Raw genomic sequence first — 18,637 nt, 5'->3', positions numbered from 1 at the left:
ACCGCCTGCGCCCTCTCTCTGGGGTCTGCTGGAAAAAACAATGATGAATGGCTCTAATACACCTAGACAAGACCAGATGCTCTGTCTACTGAAGTAGGCCTGCTGAAAAGAATTATTTTACACCTCATACTGTACTGCTCATCTCATTACCGATGCAGCGTGGGAAATCGGAGCTAGTGCCCCGAGAGATTACTGAAACTTAACCAGCATCCTTCCGATAGTTTCACCCTCTATTACGAAAACACACATGCACATATACAGCTCTGTTACCGTGGTAACACAAACCGCCCATGCCATCATGCCATGCAAAGCAGCCAGACTGACCGAGCGGTGAACATGCCAACACAGATGACTGATTAACATGCTGAACATTCTGCCACCAACATCCGTCCCAGAAGACCTGCAGCTTCACCAGGTGCCGGCTCGTTTCTAAGCAAACAAAAGTTTCTAAGGATAAAGAAGAATGACACTTTTTCTCTAATCTTTACCAAGAGGGCTCTGATATGCAACAGCTCAATGTTTAATGCAGACATGACTTGTTGCTGCTTTACAATTGTCACTCACAAATCATCTTTTCACACAAATAGTTTTGGTGAGGTAGTGCGTGGCATTATCATCCCACAAACAGTTAACTAGGATGCTACACACTACTGCTGATTATTTTCTGGATTTTTTTTTTTTATTAAATGTCAACAAATAGTGAAAAATGTCTGCTATAACTTCTTAGAGCCCATGGTGACATCTTCAAATGTCTTGTTTTTCTCTGATAACTAGTTGAAAATCCAAAGATGTTCACTTTAGAGTTGCATAGAGGTCAAATTCTCACATTTGAGAATCTGCAACCAGCAAATGTTTGATATGTTTTCTAACTTAATGACTGAAATGATTATTTGAAAAAGTTGCTGAGTGATTTTCTGTCGATCCACTAATCATCTACTACTCTACTACTCATCATCTCTCCGTGGTCCTGGTATTGCTAGTTAGATAATAAGAGATGCACAAAACTGACCTCCTCTCAATGTATATATACCATTGGAAGTCATTCATGGAGGTCAGTATATTAGGCCACAAAGTTTAATTTCATTTAATTTTGTCTGTAACCTCATAAAGCAGGTCACCTGCACCGTTCTGACTCATGCAGCTATGCAGGAGAGTGCAGTGGTACTCTCCAATGAATATAATGACAATAAACAATGCTAGTGACTACTGACTTATAATAATAATGATGATATATAATAGTTTTCCATAAGATAAGATACAGTTTGAGCTGACTGGTTGATTGAGAGGCTCTTTTTACAGTTTCAGTTTATGATTCGCACACTCTGCATCACAGGCATATGACACATTCCTGACTGACTCATTCTCAACAAATACAGGTTTTAAATGCCACACAACCACTGTGGAGCTATGTTTTATCACCAAGGTGGGAAAAAATAAATCAACAGCGTCACAGCCGTACTGCCAAAGTAGTGGGAGTAATGTAAAAGATTTCTGTACCATGTTCTGGTTGCGCAAATGTTTTCTGAAAACATAACCTTCAAGGCTGAAAGTTATTTATACATATTATTGTTAAGCTTTGACATGAGCTCATCTGATCTATTATATAATACTATACTGTTACATGGATCAAAAAGGACAGCCTAATATTGTATTTTGTGTGTTTCTGGCAGATGTACTGGACACAGACTGGAAATACCAGCATTATCTGACACACTATTTCAAATCCCACTTGTTGATCTCCATATGACTGCTCTGTCATTGACATGGATAATGGCATCAGCCTGGACATACACATTTCACAAGTTAACTACATTTTATTGCAGGAGACTGAAAACGATGCCTTCACTGTATACTATAGCAGATCACTTTGTCTGCTTTGCTTTCTCTCTGTCTCTCTCTCGAACACACACACACACACACAGACACACACACACACACAGTTCCCTGATATTTGGTTCATTTCTATATGGGCTATAGTTTTTTTACATTTTGAAAGTTACTTGTGGTAAACGGTTTGTTGCAACATACTTTGCTGATATGTGCAGCTGTGGGAATTTGTGTGGTGTCAGTGGAGGAGACTGTTGATTCCCCCCATGCGAAATCCTCCTCAACCATCTCTGCCAATGACATGCACAGAAGCTCTGCGGTTTAACTTGGACCGACTGTGAGATGAACAGACGGAAAACGAAAAGAGGAACAGCAGAGGTATGTTAATGCTGCAGGATGAGGTTAGAAAGGAAACCGGACTATTGAGAAACACAGAAAAAAACAAAACCCAAAATATCAGATGATAAATTCCCAAAATGGACCACACATATAAACACAAACCCACACACACCAGAAACAGTTCCCTTCTCAGTCTATTTCAGTACGAGGAGACCGCTAGAGGGGAAGACGGAGGATATGCTCATTAGGCACAATAACGATTCCTCTCTAGAGCTGCATCTCTTCTCTGCAGCTAATTATCTCCACTACAAGATAACATTATAACAATGTATTCACATTATAGGCAACAAAAGGACTGCTGAGTACAAGGGACTTAGGCAATTGAGTTTCAATGACCTTATTATTGCGTTTATTAAAAAGGACTTTCAGCTGATATTATCAAGGCGACACTTTAACAGTCTCTTTTTGCCAATTGACATTCATATTCAAGCATTGATTATGCAAATGAACTAATTTTGTACTCCACAGGTGATTGAAGATGAAATCTTTACTGATTAACAGAGCTGACGAAAGGCAGCTATGCAACACAAAGTAAATGGTAAAGTAAAGTTTAATCATCTTCAGACTGATTTCAGCTGGTCAGAATTAAAATGTGGCCTTTAGACCAATTTAACAGGTGAGGAAACTGAAAACAAGCTGGTTAATTTGTGGAGCAATAGTTTACATTTAAAAACATATAGTAACCTCATTAATTACGAGACATTGTTGAAGGTTCAATGACCCAAAAGCAAATGGTAGGTAGATATAATGCAGCTGGAGCACTGTACAACAAATACTGTTGTACTGAATTAGTACTTTTACTTGCGGTAAAGAAAATCTTTCCCTGTGGTATTACTACATTTACTTAAAGTCACTTTGAATAGACTTTCTATGTGACTGTGGTATATTTCAAATGTATCAGATCATAAGTTTCTTCATTGGAGAAGTTATAATTATTGACAACTATAGTTCATTAATAAACATTTAAAACTGATCTTATATCAGCTTGTGACTACATTATAGTGTGTTTTACATTTATTAAATACTGCTTACAAAGGACAAACAATAAAAGTAAATTGTTACCACAATAGCAGCACAGCAACCATTAAAGGGGACCTATTGTGCTTTTTCTTATTTTCAATCATATATACAATGTTGCAATGTCGGATGTCCATATTAAATGTGGCTGACCTGTCAATTAACGAGGTAAACATATGTAGAAACAATCCCTGTGAGCAAAAAGCACTAGCTTCAGACTACTTTAAATGCTCGCTTTCCAATCTGTTTTTCTACTTTCAACCCGAGCTGACAACAGCTCGTGATGGATTTCTTTATATGGTCATCTGTTCCATGCACAGTGCACCAGTTCACTGCTACGCTAGCATTACGGTGTTTTCCATTGGTTTTGGAGTGAAGTCATGCCGAGCCATGACTCGAGGCGAGGTGGAACGCTGCAAGTGTTTTTTCATTACACAGCAGTGGAAAGTAAAATAAGAAGTTTACCTGTTGGAGGTGTGCAGGTCGTCTGCAGCTCTTCATCAAACATCATCATCACTGTGGCTGTTTCTGCTTGTACTATTCCTCCCTGCATTATTTCTAACTGATCCACTGAACAAAGAGCTCCAAATATCTCCATATGTTGTTGTTTTGACCAGTTTTTAGTGCTGCTAATGAAGCGCCGCTAATTCAGTGGGGAACACATGTCCCTTCCTGTCAATTCTTCACAATAAAAGTCTCCCCTTATTTAGTCATTGAAAAGCTTTTAATATGAAGCTGTAAAGCAGGAAATGTTGGGTTTGCATCAGCAGTAACTTAACATGGCTGATACTGCTTCCTCTCGGCAGCTTCCGGAAAGCTAGCCAATCAGAACAGAATGGGTTCATCAGGAGGGGGGCCTTAAAGAGACAGGGGCTAAGACTGCCTGTTAAGAGACAGAGGCTGAACTCAGGGGCTGCAAAAAGGGCCAGTATGAGATAAGTTTATAAGAGTTTTTTGAATTGTGACTCATGGAAAACTACTCTAGTGGAGTCCAAAAATAAAAATTTAGAGCTGGAAATGAGCATAATAGGTCCTCTTTAAGGACAGTTAGGTCATGTCCTCTGTATTTTTTGTGGATTTTAGCAATTGGGGAGTTTATTCTCTACAATTTAAAAGTAGCACTTGCTGGATATTTTAATTGGGGATTCAAGTATTACATTGTACAATTAAACTTGTTAGATTTTCAGAATTAAAATTGTTAGTATTTCCAGACCAGTATTATATTCACAGCTGTGGAGAAGGCACTAAAATCCACATTTAGATCTTCATGGTGGGAAATAAAACAAAAAATATAACTAAACAATTAACTGAATGGATATGATTAAAATAATTAAAAAAAAATTTTAAAGAAAACTGAGATTGTATTTTTGGTGTGTAATTGAAATGATATGGAGGACTTCATGGCTACAACCCTTAATTCAGGTGAAAATTGCTTTCAGCCCTATCATCTCAGTGTGCCTAGGTGAGATGTGGTTTTATATCACTGCGGGGCACCTAGGTTGGCAATTATTAAATTATATACATAGTGGCTTTAAGTAAAGAATATGAATTTTAAATCAAACAATGACCAAAAAGAAGAATGTGGTCGCAGTGTGTGAATGTATTCACACAGGATCTAAAGACATTTTTATACTTTTCCCTTGTAATTCCACTTTTTTTTTTGCATTCTCTTCAGTTCAACCACCACAGAGAATGTCGTGAGCAGCAGCCATGTGCTAGAGGACATCGAAGGGATGTTGGAGAGCGGCAACAGCTCACATCCTCAAGTAATACTAAGGGTGTACACACGCATGCAGAATGGAACTGAAGTGAAGAACAACAAGGAAGTAAACAAGGTCAAAGGAAAAGATAACATGAAAAGGTCATGACTGGAGGATGAAGATGACCGGGTGGCCTTAGCAGACTGACCGACGGCAGAGGGAATTGTGGGATATCTCTTACCAGGCTTTTGCACACCCTGAGCTTCCTGCTCTCCATTCTCCAACGCAGTACCCGTGTCTACACACACGCACACACACACACACAAACAAGCAAACACATTACTATCCCTATGAGTGCTAATAATTGGACAAGAAAATCAAACTGAATGGTTTGGTTTGTACAGCAGAAATATGACAGACTGGAATTAAATGGAAACCACCGACCCTGATTTATCAGGCCTTTTTAAGGGTAGCTCTTTATAGTGGTTGAGCACTAGGAGTATGTGTGGTCTGCTGTCTGCTTATAGGGGAGCCTGTTAATACCATACCGGCCAGTTATGGTCTAGCTAGTGCAGGCAGAGGGCAGCACATATTTGCTGGAGTCAGTGTGGGATGCTGAAGGAGGTGAAGCTGTGTGACATCTTACTGCTGAATCACTGCAGTTTATTTATCTAATGTGCATACCACACACACACACACAAACACCCACGTACATGCACACAGGTATGTACCACACAAACTACGTACTGTATCAACACACAGCTTTATCAACACAAGCGCATAAAGAACTCCTTCATACACAGAAACACACATGCACACCAAAAACATTGACTAGAGGGTCAGGGGTCTGTATCATGAAGCAAGTTGAAGTTAGATAACCGGTATCAGAAAGTTGGTTTCAGCTGGCTCAGAGATGAAACAGTAATATCTGTGGGGAAGTAAGTTTACTGTGAAAGTAAAAGCTGACACTGAGTGAGGTGAAGGACATACAATATACTAATCACAAAACTAGAGCATAATAAGAAGCTGTAGGAATAATATTCAAATATGGGAAGTGTGGGAATAATTAAATCAGCCTTTTGGATATTATTATGAATAAGTGACATACTTAACCTCCTCCAGAGCAAGTTAGCCCTTCAGCATAGGTTACCATGGTGATCCAACTCAAATCAAAAGTGAGCCGCATGTGTGATACTGAAAAACCTGAGTGAAGCCCGAAGATAACCGGCTAACGTGCTAATCTTGCTTCATGATAAAGTCCGCTGGATTTAATTTTGAACAAAATTGCATGTGGCCACAAAGCCGCAAAACCAAAGCCGTTCTGCAGTCAACAATGTAAACACAGGCATGCAAAACCCTAAACCACAGACATGCATGCAAAAACACACACACACATATATACACACACATGGTATGTGTTCGCACGAATAAACACACAGGACACAAATATGGCAGATCATAAACAAGAGCGCGGGAACACTCAAACACACATCAGGCGTCATGTGTGCATATTAAGTGTGCGTCAGGGCATCGAAACAACAACTCTGATGAAAAAAAAAAACAAACAAACTGTGCTTCCTCCATCTAGCTCGCCTGCTGACAGAGGACAATAACTTGCGGACTGCCTCGCCCTGCTGTTTGGCACTCAGCGTGTCAGCATGTCTGTGTTCGTCCGAATGCACACAGCGTGCCACAGTTGATCACTGGCAACACCACCCACGGCCCGTCCTGCAGCCGGCTGTCACTGACGAGTGCCCACACACAGTCTGACTGTCTGACCAAAGTGTCTGGGGAACCAAAACAGGCCCGAGAGCTGAGTCATCGCCGGTTAACTGTCACTTCATTTTATCTGGTTATTTGCTAAGCTGTTTATTTGATCTACCTACTGTTTATCTATCTGCTTACTTATCTTCCTATATAGTACATATCCAAAAATTCACAATCGGTCTGGAGTATGTGTCTATTCATCTCGTTGAACCCCAGACTGTTCAATTACATATTTTCTAAATGCACAGAAAAAACTATGGTGCCACGTAGGCTAAAACCTGAGCCAACAGGAGCAGGTGGAGCATTTGGACAGTAACTGCTCAGAGTGGGGATGCAGCTTCTTGTTTAGTTCCTGAATTTCACCAGTTGGCTGGAATATGCAAAGCACTGACCGCTACTCCTCTTATCTTCAGGCTACTATCCTCCCTGCGGCTGAATGGCACCCCGACACATCCAAAATGGCAGCCAGCAGTGTCCAGCGGTGCCTGATACTATCAACCATTTAAGAGCAGCTGCAGTTCATGTTACATAACACAGATTCCCATCTTGTTCAGGATGGACTGAAACAGATACAGAGATCAATCGAAAGACCATTTGGGAAATTGAAGTCAGCAGACAGACATAGATTACTGACAGCACTTATTATTATGAATGGTAGAATGATATCAGTAACATAGGGGAAGGATGTTTCTTTAATCTTGAAGCTAATTATCACCTAACTCTGCAGTTCTCAGCTCAGACACATTTAACCACTGTACACTACCTGCCCAGCACCAAACAGCGGACAGAAAAAGTTAGCAACTAGCTAGTGAACATAGTGGAGCATTTAGCAGCTACAGAGACAAATATTCTCAGGAGGTGTTGTAGACAAAAGCAGAACTAAAAGAGAGTAAATAGTGGACCTACATTCTTCAGGTGGACAGAAACATGACTCCAAATGAAGCTAATGTTGCTCTGTGTCTGCTGGATGTGTAACAAGCAGTTGTATGCTAACACATTAGCGCTAGTAACGTTATATGGTGGTTTTATGCTAATGTTGTGTTTTCAGTTTGTTCTGCTGACCTCAAGTGGCCAAAAAAAGGCAGTTAAGGCAGCTTTAAGTTCAAAGGCATATTACTGAGATTTAGTTTTTTAACTTTATTGTTAAGTTTGACAAAAAGACAAAGTACGTCTAAAAGGGACAGTTCACCAAATTCACCCTTATCACTAACGGCTACATAGTTTTGGTTTTAATTTGAGATAAGCAAACACTGAGACATCTGCTGTCACTCCAGTACAATGTAGCTGAATGATATTTTTTTCTTGTGGTGCTCAAAGTATTGAAGAATTATACTTGAAAAATTCAACACCAATACATACAGTACCAGTCAAAAGCTTGGACACACTTTCTCATTCATTTGAATAAGAAAGTGTCCAAACTTTTGACTGGTACTGTATGTCTTTAGAGAAACAATGTCTATGGACTTTTTCAAATGTAATTTTTTTTATCCGTAGTATTATTGTGCAACAGAAGTGGTGGGCATATAAACCTAAACTATCTGCATGGCTAGAAACCAAAAAGGGGAAGTGTTTGTGTATTTTTTAATATGATTTCAGTGGTCATCAGGACATAATTCCAATCCAATCCAAATCAAATCTATTTTTTCATATGCCCCAATTAAACAAGTAGTTTGTTGGCCAGCACATAGGGGGATTTCATATTTGGATAATAAAGTTCTCTATCTTCACTTGTCTGTGTGTGTGTTTGTTCCACAGGAAAGAAGTTGATGGAATTAAAGAGTCAAGAAAGGACAAGCTTGTTGTGCTGAGCGAGACTTCCTGTCCACACCTGTCTGTGACTTCATTTCCCTTCATTCCCCGCCTCTACTGCTGTTTCCCCCAGCCTACCACTGATTCTCCTCCTCACTCTCTCTCATCTTTTCCTCTCTCAGTCATCACGTTACCAATTCTACATCTGCCTCCCTGTTCTCACCTTCGTAGTGTTATGTAAGTCCAAACAGAATGCAAGAGATAAACAGCATTGTCCAGCGTCCTCGCTCTCTCTGATTACCGCACCTTTAGTCGTGATGCCAATGCCTCGCGGGGCTCCCATCATATCATTCTCACCTGCTCTGGTGTCATCGTTGTCCAGCAGGGGGACGTACTCTGTCTTTCCCACCGTCTCCCCGACTTGATCGTCGAAGGCCTCCGCCTCCAGCTGAGCCACAAAGTCCCTCTCCACCAGGCTCTCAGGGCCTGACTGGGGAACGCTGTCCGTCAGCGCGTCACTCAGACTCAGGTCTAACTCCGCCATGGCTGCACACAAACACAGACAAAGGAATTAACATGTTGTCACTTAATGAACTACAATAAGACAAACATCAAGAAAAAAAAAAGGATTGACTTATCATGTGGTTTACAGCTGTTGTTCTACAGACACTATTTTAATGAAACCGCAGCAATAAGAAAAATCAAGTATGCTGCATGCTGATGACCATGAAGGAAAAGCTAGATGCATGCACGCAATCTTATGCCACATGTTGAAAGTAAATGAACATCCACTCACAAACATTTTTGAGATGTCTTGCAAATGACTAACTATGTCCTAATTAGGTTGAATGCTGGGAACTGAGGAGCTCTGAGTGCAGAAGATTGCCATAATGTCATAAGTAGATGTCCGACAATGACATTCCTGTTCCTCAAAGCCCAGAAACAACACGTCAGAATCAGTGGATATTCCTTTCCTGCCACTGCACACCATAATAACATGCCAGCACTATAAAAATGCTCATACCCTCCTACAGTATATAATCACTCAGATGTAAAACTGGTAAGATGATATGCTGAAGGAGGAGGATCAAATGATGCATCATAAGCATGTGTTTCTGTCAGTGTGATCATTTTAATATCATGGAGAACACTAATCTTTAGTCCAAAAAAACGCTACTGAAACAATACTTATCAGTAACCTAGAATATGTCTAAAACCACCACTTTTCAACAAAAAACAGCCAAACACCTTGACACTTCAAATTCACCAAAATCACGCTTATTGATTCATTCATGCCTTGTTCCAGAAAAGGATGCAAACATTTAACCAGACTTTGGCAAATGGCAACAGGTGAGTCGGAGCCAGAGAGAGAAGCTGGAGGGGAGAGATAAAGATGAAAGAAGTGGAGGTAAACCAGGAAGCAGGAGCAGAGCGAAAGAGCGAGAAATCGAGTGAGGGAGAGAGATGGAAATGGTTACAGGAAGTGAGACAGCAAAAATCACTTTTAATAAGTCCCGAGCATGGACGACAAAAAAACATTTACAGCCCGTTGCATCATGCCACCCATTAAGTCTTAAATCTGACAAGCGAGATAAACAAAATGACTGAATCAATTTGCTGTCGGTGATCGTGGGAAATTCTAGACTGATCTGAACTTAACTGGGCCGCAGGTTTGTGTCCGGAGGTGTCATCAAACTAGCCGCTGGAGTAGTTACAAGATAAGGAGCTGGATCCAAACCCGGTGTTGGCAAGTATCCATCCTGCTGAAGTGCCCCTGAGCAACACACTGAACCTCTACCAGCTGATCTTAACCCTGATTATAACCTAAATGTAATACCGCTTTCAACCACAAGGAGGCAGGGTTTCAACTGGGATTAAGCTGCATGAAAGACATGGAGGACTTGGAACAACACAGAGGCACAATCTGTACCTAAACATGGACACACACACACACACACACACACACACACACACACACACACACACACATACAGATCCAAGCAGTCATCAGCTCATCTGGGAGTTCAGCTGACCAATGGCCATCAGGGGAATTTGCCGAGTCATGTTGTGTCATCTTCCAACTATAATGCCAGATTATCTTCAGTGCCAGCAGCCGGCCTTTCTCTGCTGCTCAGCCGCGCTGTGTTTATCTGTCTCATCTCCATCTTTGCGGTTCTCCTTTTATCATCGACACTAAACCTAACGTGTCTGAAACGTACAAGTCTTCCCTCTCGGTTGAACTTCCTTTTCTTACCTTGTTGAAACAGGTTTGATTGACTCTGTCACTCAGAGCAGGCTGGGCTTCAAGGTCTTGCTCAAGGACTATGCAAGACTCGAGTCAAGTAAATCTTATTTATATAGCGCCGAATCACGACAGAGGTTAACTCAGGGCGTTTTTACATAGAACAGGTCTAGACGGTAGTCTTTATTAATTTATTGAGACCCGACATTCCCCCATGAGCAAGCACTTGGACGACAGCAGCGAGGAAAAACTCCCCTTTTAACGGGTAGAAACCTCGAGAGGGTTGGGAGAGAGAGAGGGAGGGGGAGAGGGGAGAGAGACACATTTGCTGCAAAATTCAAGAGCCTTTTAGTGTTTTGCAGTCTCTATTTCCACCTGGCTGCCCTGCACAGTACATTCATATCCACACATCAATGTCCCCTTGTTTCTCAAACTGCAGGCAACATTACAGTATATCAGCAGATCTACACTTATTTGCAGATGAAAAAAACAAACATGAAAGCTACAAAACTTTTGCATGACATGTTTGAGGTTTGACAAGTGAATTCTTATCAAGTTTTTTTTTTTTCCGTAGTACGTTTTTAAAGATTAGTCAGGTTCCTCAAACAGATGCAACAGATCCAAGACTCAAATACAACTCCACAGCCCCATCTGCTGGACCATCCATTCACTCACTACAAGAAGAACACATACAAGTACACCACATTATATGGACAAAATTACTTTTGTTTACTTATCAGCTGTTTTTTATGATTTAAACCAGACCCTCTTTGTTACTATTAATGAAATGTATCCTAATACCACCACTATCCCTGTACTGATAGAACCAATATGAGCTTTAGAAGTCCATCATGTTGAACTAAATTCACCAAACAAATATCTAATAATATATAATACCACATAATGTCATCTAATTCCCTTTATTAGCTAATCCCATTATATTTATCTCCCATCCAACATCACATCAGATATCCTCTTAGACAGTAAGTCAACTGGACAAGCCGTCAACCAATCACAATCAGTCAGACATCGAGTCAGTTATTCAAAAAAGAAACCAACACACAATATAAAACAAAAGCTTACAAAGCGTATATATATTGAACAATAGGCTGTTCCTGAGGCAGGAATATAAATAAAGTGCATGTAGGCGTATTCATTACATGCCTGACTGCCAGTGTATCAGCAGCAGTAAATGAACCCCCGTTGCTGAGACCAGGGTGTGTCACAGGAAGACTGCTGCCCACTGCCTCCACCACAAAGCCGTGCTGGTTAGAAACACTGCCCCAGTTTCCACATTTAACCCCACGTTGTCTGTGTGTGTGCATGTTTAGTATACAGTACATCATCTGTGCCAGCTGCAGAGTTAGCCTAGTGATCCATGCCACCCAGTCTACCAAACACGTTTAAACACACAATGAGACCGATCGCAGCCATACTGAACTATACCAGTCGGTGTCGGTTGCTCCTGCTGTTCTCAGTTTCTATTTCTACACTGGGTCCCCACATGACCACAGGAGCAGAACCTTTTCATTAGTCTGGGTCCTGCAGTGGGATGGATTTGGATCCTGGGCTGAGAAAAATCACAAACTGGAAGGGTTTGTTGATTTTTTTTTTTTTTTTGGACCCCAGTGAGGTGCCGTAGTTTGAGCTGAGCTCCTGTTTTTTCCCCCCTCCTGGTCACAACTTTTGGTGTGGCCACTCGGAAACAATCTGGATTCAACAAAGGAAGGAAATGCACGGAAAGGGCAGTTTCTATTGTGTTGTCTGCTAGCAAATGCTGGAGTGTGTGAGAGTGGATTAGTCATGTGCATTTATGTGTGTGTGTGTGTGTGTGTGGAAGCCCGTATGTGTGTGTTCATGGGCTGGTGGGTGTGTGTGTCCTCCGGCTGCCAGAAAAGCAGAGGTGAAGGTTAAGCCTCTTTAATCTGCTTCCACACACCACTATTGTATGTAAACAGTAATGCATCATGACAAGCACACACACACACAGATGATAAAGAAGCAAAAATCAAACTGACGAATCACAACGCAGGAAATTATGCTGGTGAATTTCTTATGCGCCATTTCTGTCATGCTTGTAAATGATCTGAGGAAGTGATTATGGAGGCGTGAATGATTAATTCTCATGTGGGCTGCTAAATTAATAGAAACATGTTTTTCTTGTAAATTACATTTAAATCACAATCATCCAAAGCAGGAAATGAGTGAATTTTAAGGACCAATAGTCTGGTGCCCAGTGGTGGAATGTAACTAAGTAGGCTACATTTACTCAAGTATAGTACTTAAGTACAAATTTGAAGTACTTGTAATCTACTTAAAGCTACAGTATGTAAGTTTTTGCTTTTTTTTAGTTGAAATATGCTCCAAAGTGCTAATGTGTTAACGTGGAAGAGGTGTTGTCAAGGGCCCGGCCTCATGGCGCCGCCAGGCAGCAGTACGGAGATATTCCCTTCTCATGTTTTTAAGCAAGCCTCGCCCTTCTAACCAATCAGAGATCAGGGGTGGGAGCTCACGGCTGTCAATCAATATGTGACAACTAGTGCTAGCTTGATTTCCAGAACTTGCATATTGCAGCTTTAAGTATTTCAATTTCATCTATTCATAAAACAAAGTATAATAGTCTGTATTGAGTGTTTTTATTTATTATTAAAGATTATTTTTGTGGCATTTTGCCTTTAATTGAGAGTCAGTGTAGCGAGACAGGAGACAGGGGAAGGGAGAGGTCCCCCGGCTAGGAACTGAATGTTATGCGACTTAACCATTGAGCCATCAGGGGGCCCCGAGTGCTTTAATTTTTGATACATTAAGTATAATTTACAGATAATATTTACATACTTTTACCTCAGAGATTTAAATGCAGGACTTTTACTTGCAAGTATTTTTTACAGCATAGTATTGTGACTTTTACTACAGTAGGAGAAGTTCCTCCACCACTGCTAGTGCCCCATATAATTTATAAATATATAAGTATAATTTTAACAAAGTGCTGTGATCTTTGTCTTTTCCAGCAAGAAGCACAACTTTTAGGTGAATGGGAACATAAACATTGAATGATAATAAACCAATCTGACATCTTTCAACAAAAAAATATACTTACTTTTCTGGTGAAAGATTTCAAACTGCTTGAAAACAAACAGCTGTGGTGAGTGAGTGTCCACATGAATAGAATCTTAAATGTTGCAGGTGCAATGCTACTGTGAGTGTCTGTGAGAGAAGATAAAGCTAACAGTGAGAGGAAGAGGCTGGGAGAGAGCTGAATAGGTTGTGAGGGGTTTTCCATAAGCTTACCGTTGGCAGGGCACCAGCGCAGCTCCTATAGAGGTTGTCAGGGTAATGTGTGACATAACACATAAGACCTAATCTCAAAAAATCCCTCTGCTTTTTCTCCTCCTCTTGTTTCTTTAATATACAACAACACAATGTAATGTCAGGATTGGTTAATCCTCAGTAAGGTTTGGGGGGTGAGGAGGCTCCAGCCTGTTTAGCGTCTTGCTCAAGGACACTTAAGCAGCAGGGAGGATCTTCTCTGAACCCAGGAAGTCCAGCTGAAAGGTTCCTACGCCGCTGCCATGTTTGGCTCGTTAGCAGAAAAGAAATGTTTTTTAATTAGGAGAGAAAAAAAAAAAAAGTCTACGTGACCTGGATCTGATCTCAACTTCCTTGGTTAAACATTGAAAAACAATCAGAGTCGTAGCGGGTTAATGAAAAGACGTTTACTCTTCGTAAATGATTAATCCATAATCATTTCTCTGCTCCAATCCACCAGGAAACAAACACTCCTACATTCCAGCTGCAGGTTTGAAAGCAGATACGTATCAGCTGCCGGCGGATCCGGCGTATGACAATCTGTGCCGCCGAGCAAGGCACCGCAGCTGTAACTGCACCGGCGCGACTATAATTATCTCGGATATTTGAAAAGACAAATGCCTCTTCCCTGGAGTAACAAGGCTAATAACGTAACAGAAGAATAAGAGGTTTATCCTGCGTCACGTACGGTGTGAGATCACTTCCCTGAAGGGCCCTGCGCGGTCACCGTCGTACCCAAAATGATATCCTTGTGCCGCCGTCGGGCTGCGACACACATGAGTTTGCTGTTGGAAGCAGTAGATTTTAACAAAACCAGACGGCACAAACTGAAAATATTCAATTTCAATGTCAATATTTGCCTGCTTCCAGCTACACTAACTCTACTACTTTGAGGTTTTGGGCAGTAAATGTGGAACTGTTTCACTTTCCAAGGACAATGTGGCTGTATAACAACCGCAGGGCAGTTTAATATCCCCACATTACCACTGTGTGGACCTATGATTATGAGAGGTCACATGGACAGAGCGCTGGGGGAAATGCTGACCTCACTGGTGTCTGGTGAGGTATATGATGTCAATGATGGTTAGACGATGGGTGGGAACTGTTCGGTAGGAAGTCTGACTTTAAACTAAACAAGCGAAGAAGATTATAACACATATGTGAAGAGAATAAAAGTTGATACTAAGCTTCCCCTTCATTATATTACAAATGGATGCAGTTACATGTGTAGAATCTAAAGCCAGATGTGCAACAAGCTGCAGCAATAACACAAGAAAAGTTTAATCTCAAAATTTGGAAAATGATTCATTGACTGATATGGAAAATAATCATCAGAATAATTGATTGGCTTTTATTTTTATTCATTACATGAGACCAAACTCTTCATATATATAAAACAGCTTGGTTTCATTAATCTATAAAAGAGAAATTAATGAACGAATAACATAAAATGCATCATAAATGAATCATATCACAATAATGCACTACATCACTATGATGTAGTGCACAGACCATAATATCGATTAATTATCCAGCCTAAAATTCCAAGTACAAGCGGCAGGATTCCAGCGATGACATATTCCTGATAACATTTGGAGATATTTCTGTTGCAGACAGGAGTTTTTTCCCTCCAGATGTGATGCATGTGTTACAAATTCTTCTTCTTGTCTACAAATATATTTCTGACAATAAAAGAAGAAGAAGAAGAAAAAAAAAAAAACAAGTTTCTTCTGTCACATTTTTATGAGTTTTTATTTAGAAAAAAAAAACAGAACAATGTGTGTCAGATAAAGAGCTTCGGTTATTCTGCTTGAAATAGTTTGCAGAAGTTTTGGGTTTTTTTTTTTTTTTTTTTGTAACAAGCCGAGAGAAGACAAAGGTTCTTTGAAGAGATGATTATAACACATGCATGGGTCACTTTGTGAGCTCATAATACCGAGGCTTTTTGCACCGACTCCCGATATTTTCTGTCACTGCTTACTGTGAGATATTTATTAAAAGCTACGTTGCCAAAAAGAAGCATTTGACGAGGTTATTAGTCTGCAGTTGACAGATGGTTGAGTATTATGGGTGCAGTGTAATATGTATTAAAGCAGAAGAGCCTCAACATGGTCTGGAAAAAACAGAGTGTTCAGTGGCCTGGGCTCATAGCCACTGTGTGGAAAGCTCACCTCTGATGTCACTTTCTAAGAGAGGTGGGACACTTCCTCTAAATGCTCAGCTTACTCAGTTACCATGCGATGTGTGTGCATGCGTGTGTGTGTTGTGTGTGTGTGTGTCCGTTTCCCCTTTTTTTTCTGTAGCCACACTTCTGTTTTTGTGCTCCAGCTGATATACAGAGACAGCTGACAAGGGACTTTTGGCGCTCGCTCAGTTTCTCTCTCTCTCTCTCTCTCTCTCTTTCTCTTTCTCTCTCTCTCTCTCACACACACACACCCTACTGACACACAACCTGATGGTTTCAATTACAAGCTGGAGCTTTTTTTCTCCCTCTCAACAGTTAAGAATAACAGCCAAAGTTTAACCTTATTATAAGCAGATCATCTGTTGACACTGGATCTTCTTATCTTTTCTTTTGGATTAATAAAAACATATCTTTTATATAGAAATTTGAAGGGGAACTCTCTTGAGTCATCATGTTTTTTTAGATTGAGTGAAACACTTGAAGCATTCATTTCTAATCTAATTTTAGAAGGATGTGTCACACTGTAGAAGAGTAAAGACAATTGTACATTTATTGAATGAACTGACAGTTTCGGCTGAGTGTTACTGGCTGAAATTTTCCAAAATGATATCAAACAGAGAGAGAAACCTACCTGCAAACTAAATTGAGCTGCTAAGCGCCTCCTCTCCACTTTTTTTTGACAATAATATTAGCGACTCCGATATGATCAGCGAGCTAGCTCAGAAAGCCAGCCTCCTTATACTGCTCCCCCTAAAAAAACTTCACCATGGCAACACCAGTGTTTCCCCTATAATTGTACAGGCCTGGCGGGCCTCCAGACCGACGAGAACCCCTGCCAGTGCTGTTCCGAAACGTGAGTCAACCCCCCGCCCCGAGTCCACCCCCGCCACCCCGAAGCGCTCGACCCGAGGGGGGAATCTAAGCTTGAACACTGACAATATCATTGACAGTTGACACGCTTTAACTTTTTAAATGATGCCAGTATCCTGTTTTAAAACTTTGAAATGAGGCAACTCTTGACCTCATTGCTTTGTAATGAACCTCAACTGCTTGTTCTGTCTGTATGACATGTCTGGTGTGTGCTATGATTGTCATATGAGGCAAATAAGACCACTAATAAGTATACAATGAAATTAAACTGTGTCTCATTTTGCTGCACATCCTGCCTTACTCATCAATACAATCTAAATGTGTGTGTGTGACAGAGAGAGACAGACCGTAAGAAGCAGAGATACTTCTATGAAAAGCACCATTACTCACATGCACGCACTCACACACAGCGTGACCCTCCCCTCAGTTAGTTTACATGAAAGCAGATGGGGGGGAGGGGGGGGGGGGGGGGGAGGGGGGCGCGGCAAGAGACTCTGTTATCTGATACCTGTTCACACCCTGTAAATCACACCTCCAAGCACACCCACAGGGGGAATCCTCCATCCTGTCAGGTTGACATTTACATATCGTCAAATACTCCTTATCACGATCTACTGTGTGAGATGTATGAATTATAGGAGGATAAAACCAACATGTACTGAACAATTTAATTACATGTTGGTCAAAACTGTATTCATTTTAAGTTTTTAAAAGGTGTAAATTATGTACCAATTTTCTTTATAAGTCGTTATAATCACCATTTTTTATTTGTTTGTGTGTGTGTGTGTGTGTGTGTGTGTGTGTGCACTGAGGTCTGAAGTGTCCCCCTGTCCAGCTGCTATCACACTAATGTGAGAGAGATGCTATCACTAACATTCCTGGCGGGCCATTCAATCTCTTTCACCGAGCCTCACAATCACAGCACTTTGTCCATACATCCTAACATACACATACACACACACACACACACACACACACACACACACACACACACACACACACACACACACACACACACACACACGCACACACACACACACAAGTTTGTCCAGCTATCCTTGTTGGGACATTTCATTGACTTCCATTCATTGTGGACAGCCAAACCCAAACACTAACCATCACCAGGACCTCATAAACACAAACACACAAACATCTCCGAAAAGTACCGTTTTGACTTGTGAAGTCTTGAACTTTGAGGTATTTTATTCCAAACATCCTCATACTCTTTCCTAGTCTGATGTGATCACACCTCAGCCTTCGGCGAAGGTGCAGCTTGTGTTTACAGGGTTTCACTGTTTACAGAAAGCTGCAAGAAATAAATGTGAAACTGCTTCCAACTAGACAAGCACTTTAAGAAAATGTTTTCTTCAATATCCCTACTAATCCTAATCCAGACACACTGAACTTATATATAAAAAGCTTCATTCAAAAATGCTATTTGCTCATTTTCAGGCTCCGTATTTCAAAACGCAGGTGATGTTAGTTTTAAAAGCTCATAATGTGTATTCAGTAACAACATACATCTACATCTCTGAACAGTAAAAGTGTCACTCACTGTGTTTATATGCAGTAAAT

The 18,637-nt window shown here is 40.8% G+C and overlaps 1 protein-coding gene across 6 annotated transcripts in view; it reads right to left on the bottom strand.

The window, feature by feature from the left end:
* The window catches only part of LOC122972692 (microtubule-associated protein 4), a 121,827-nt gene that overhangs the window by 82,428 nt on the left and 20,762 nt on the right, over positions 1–18,637 (bottom strand). For 5 of the 6 annotated variants that reach the window (XM_044339943.1, XM_044339944.1, XM_044339947.1 and 2 more), the window contains exons 2-3: positions 8,817–9,005; positions 5,185–5,241 (exon numbers count right to left, since the gene is read on the bottom strand). In XM_044339943.1, coding sequence (XP_044195878.1) covers positions 5,185–5,241; positions 8,817–9,003 — 244 coding nt within the window. In that variant the 5' untranslated portion in view covers positions 9,004–9,005. The remainder of the gene's footprint in view (positions 1–5,184; positions 5,242–8,816; positions 9,006–18,637) is intronic. The other variant, XM_044339945.1, reaches the window with a different exon arrangement.

Source organism: Thunnus albacares, chromosome 21 (genome assembly GCF_914725855.1).
Source record: "Thunnus albacares chromosome 21, fThuAlb1.1, whole genome shotgun sequence".
Classification (NCBI taxonomy): Eukaryota; Metazoa; Chordata; class Actinopteri; order Scombriformes; family Scombridae; genus Thunnus; species Thunnus albacares.
Note: the sequence above shows the minus strand (reverse complement) of the source record. Positions and strands in the feature narration are given on the sequence as shown.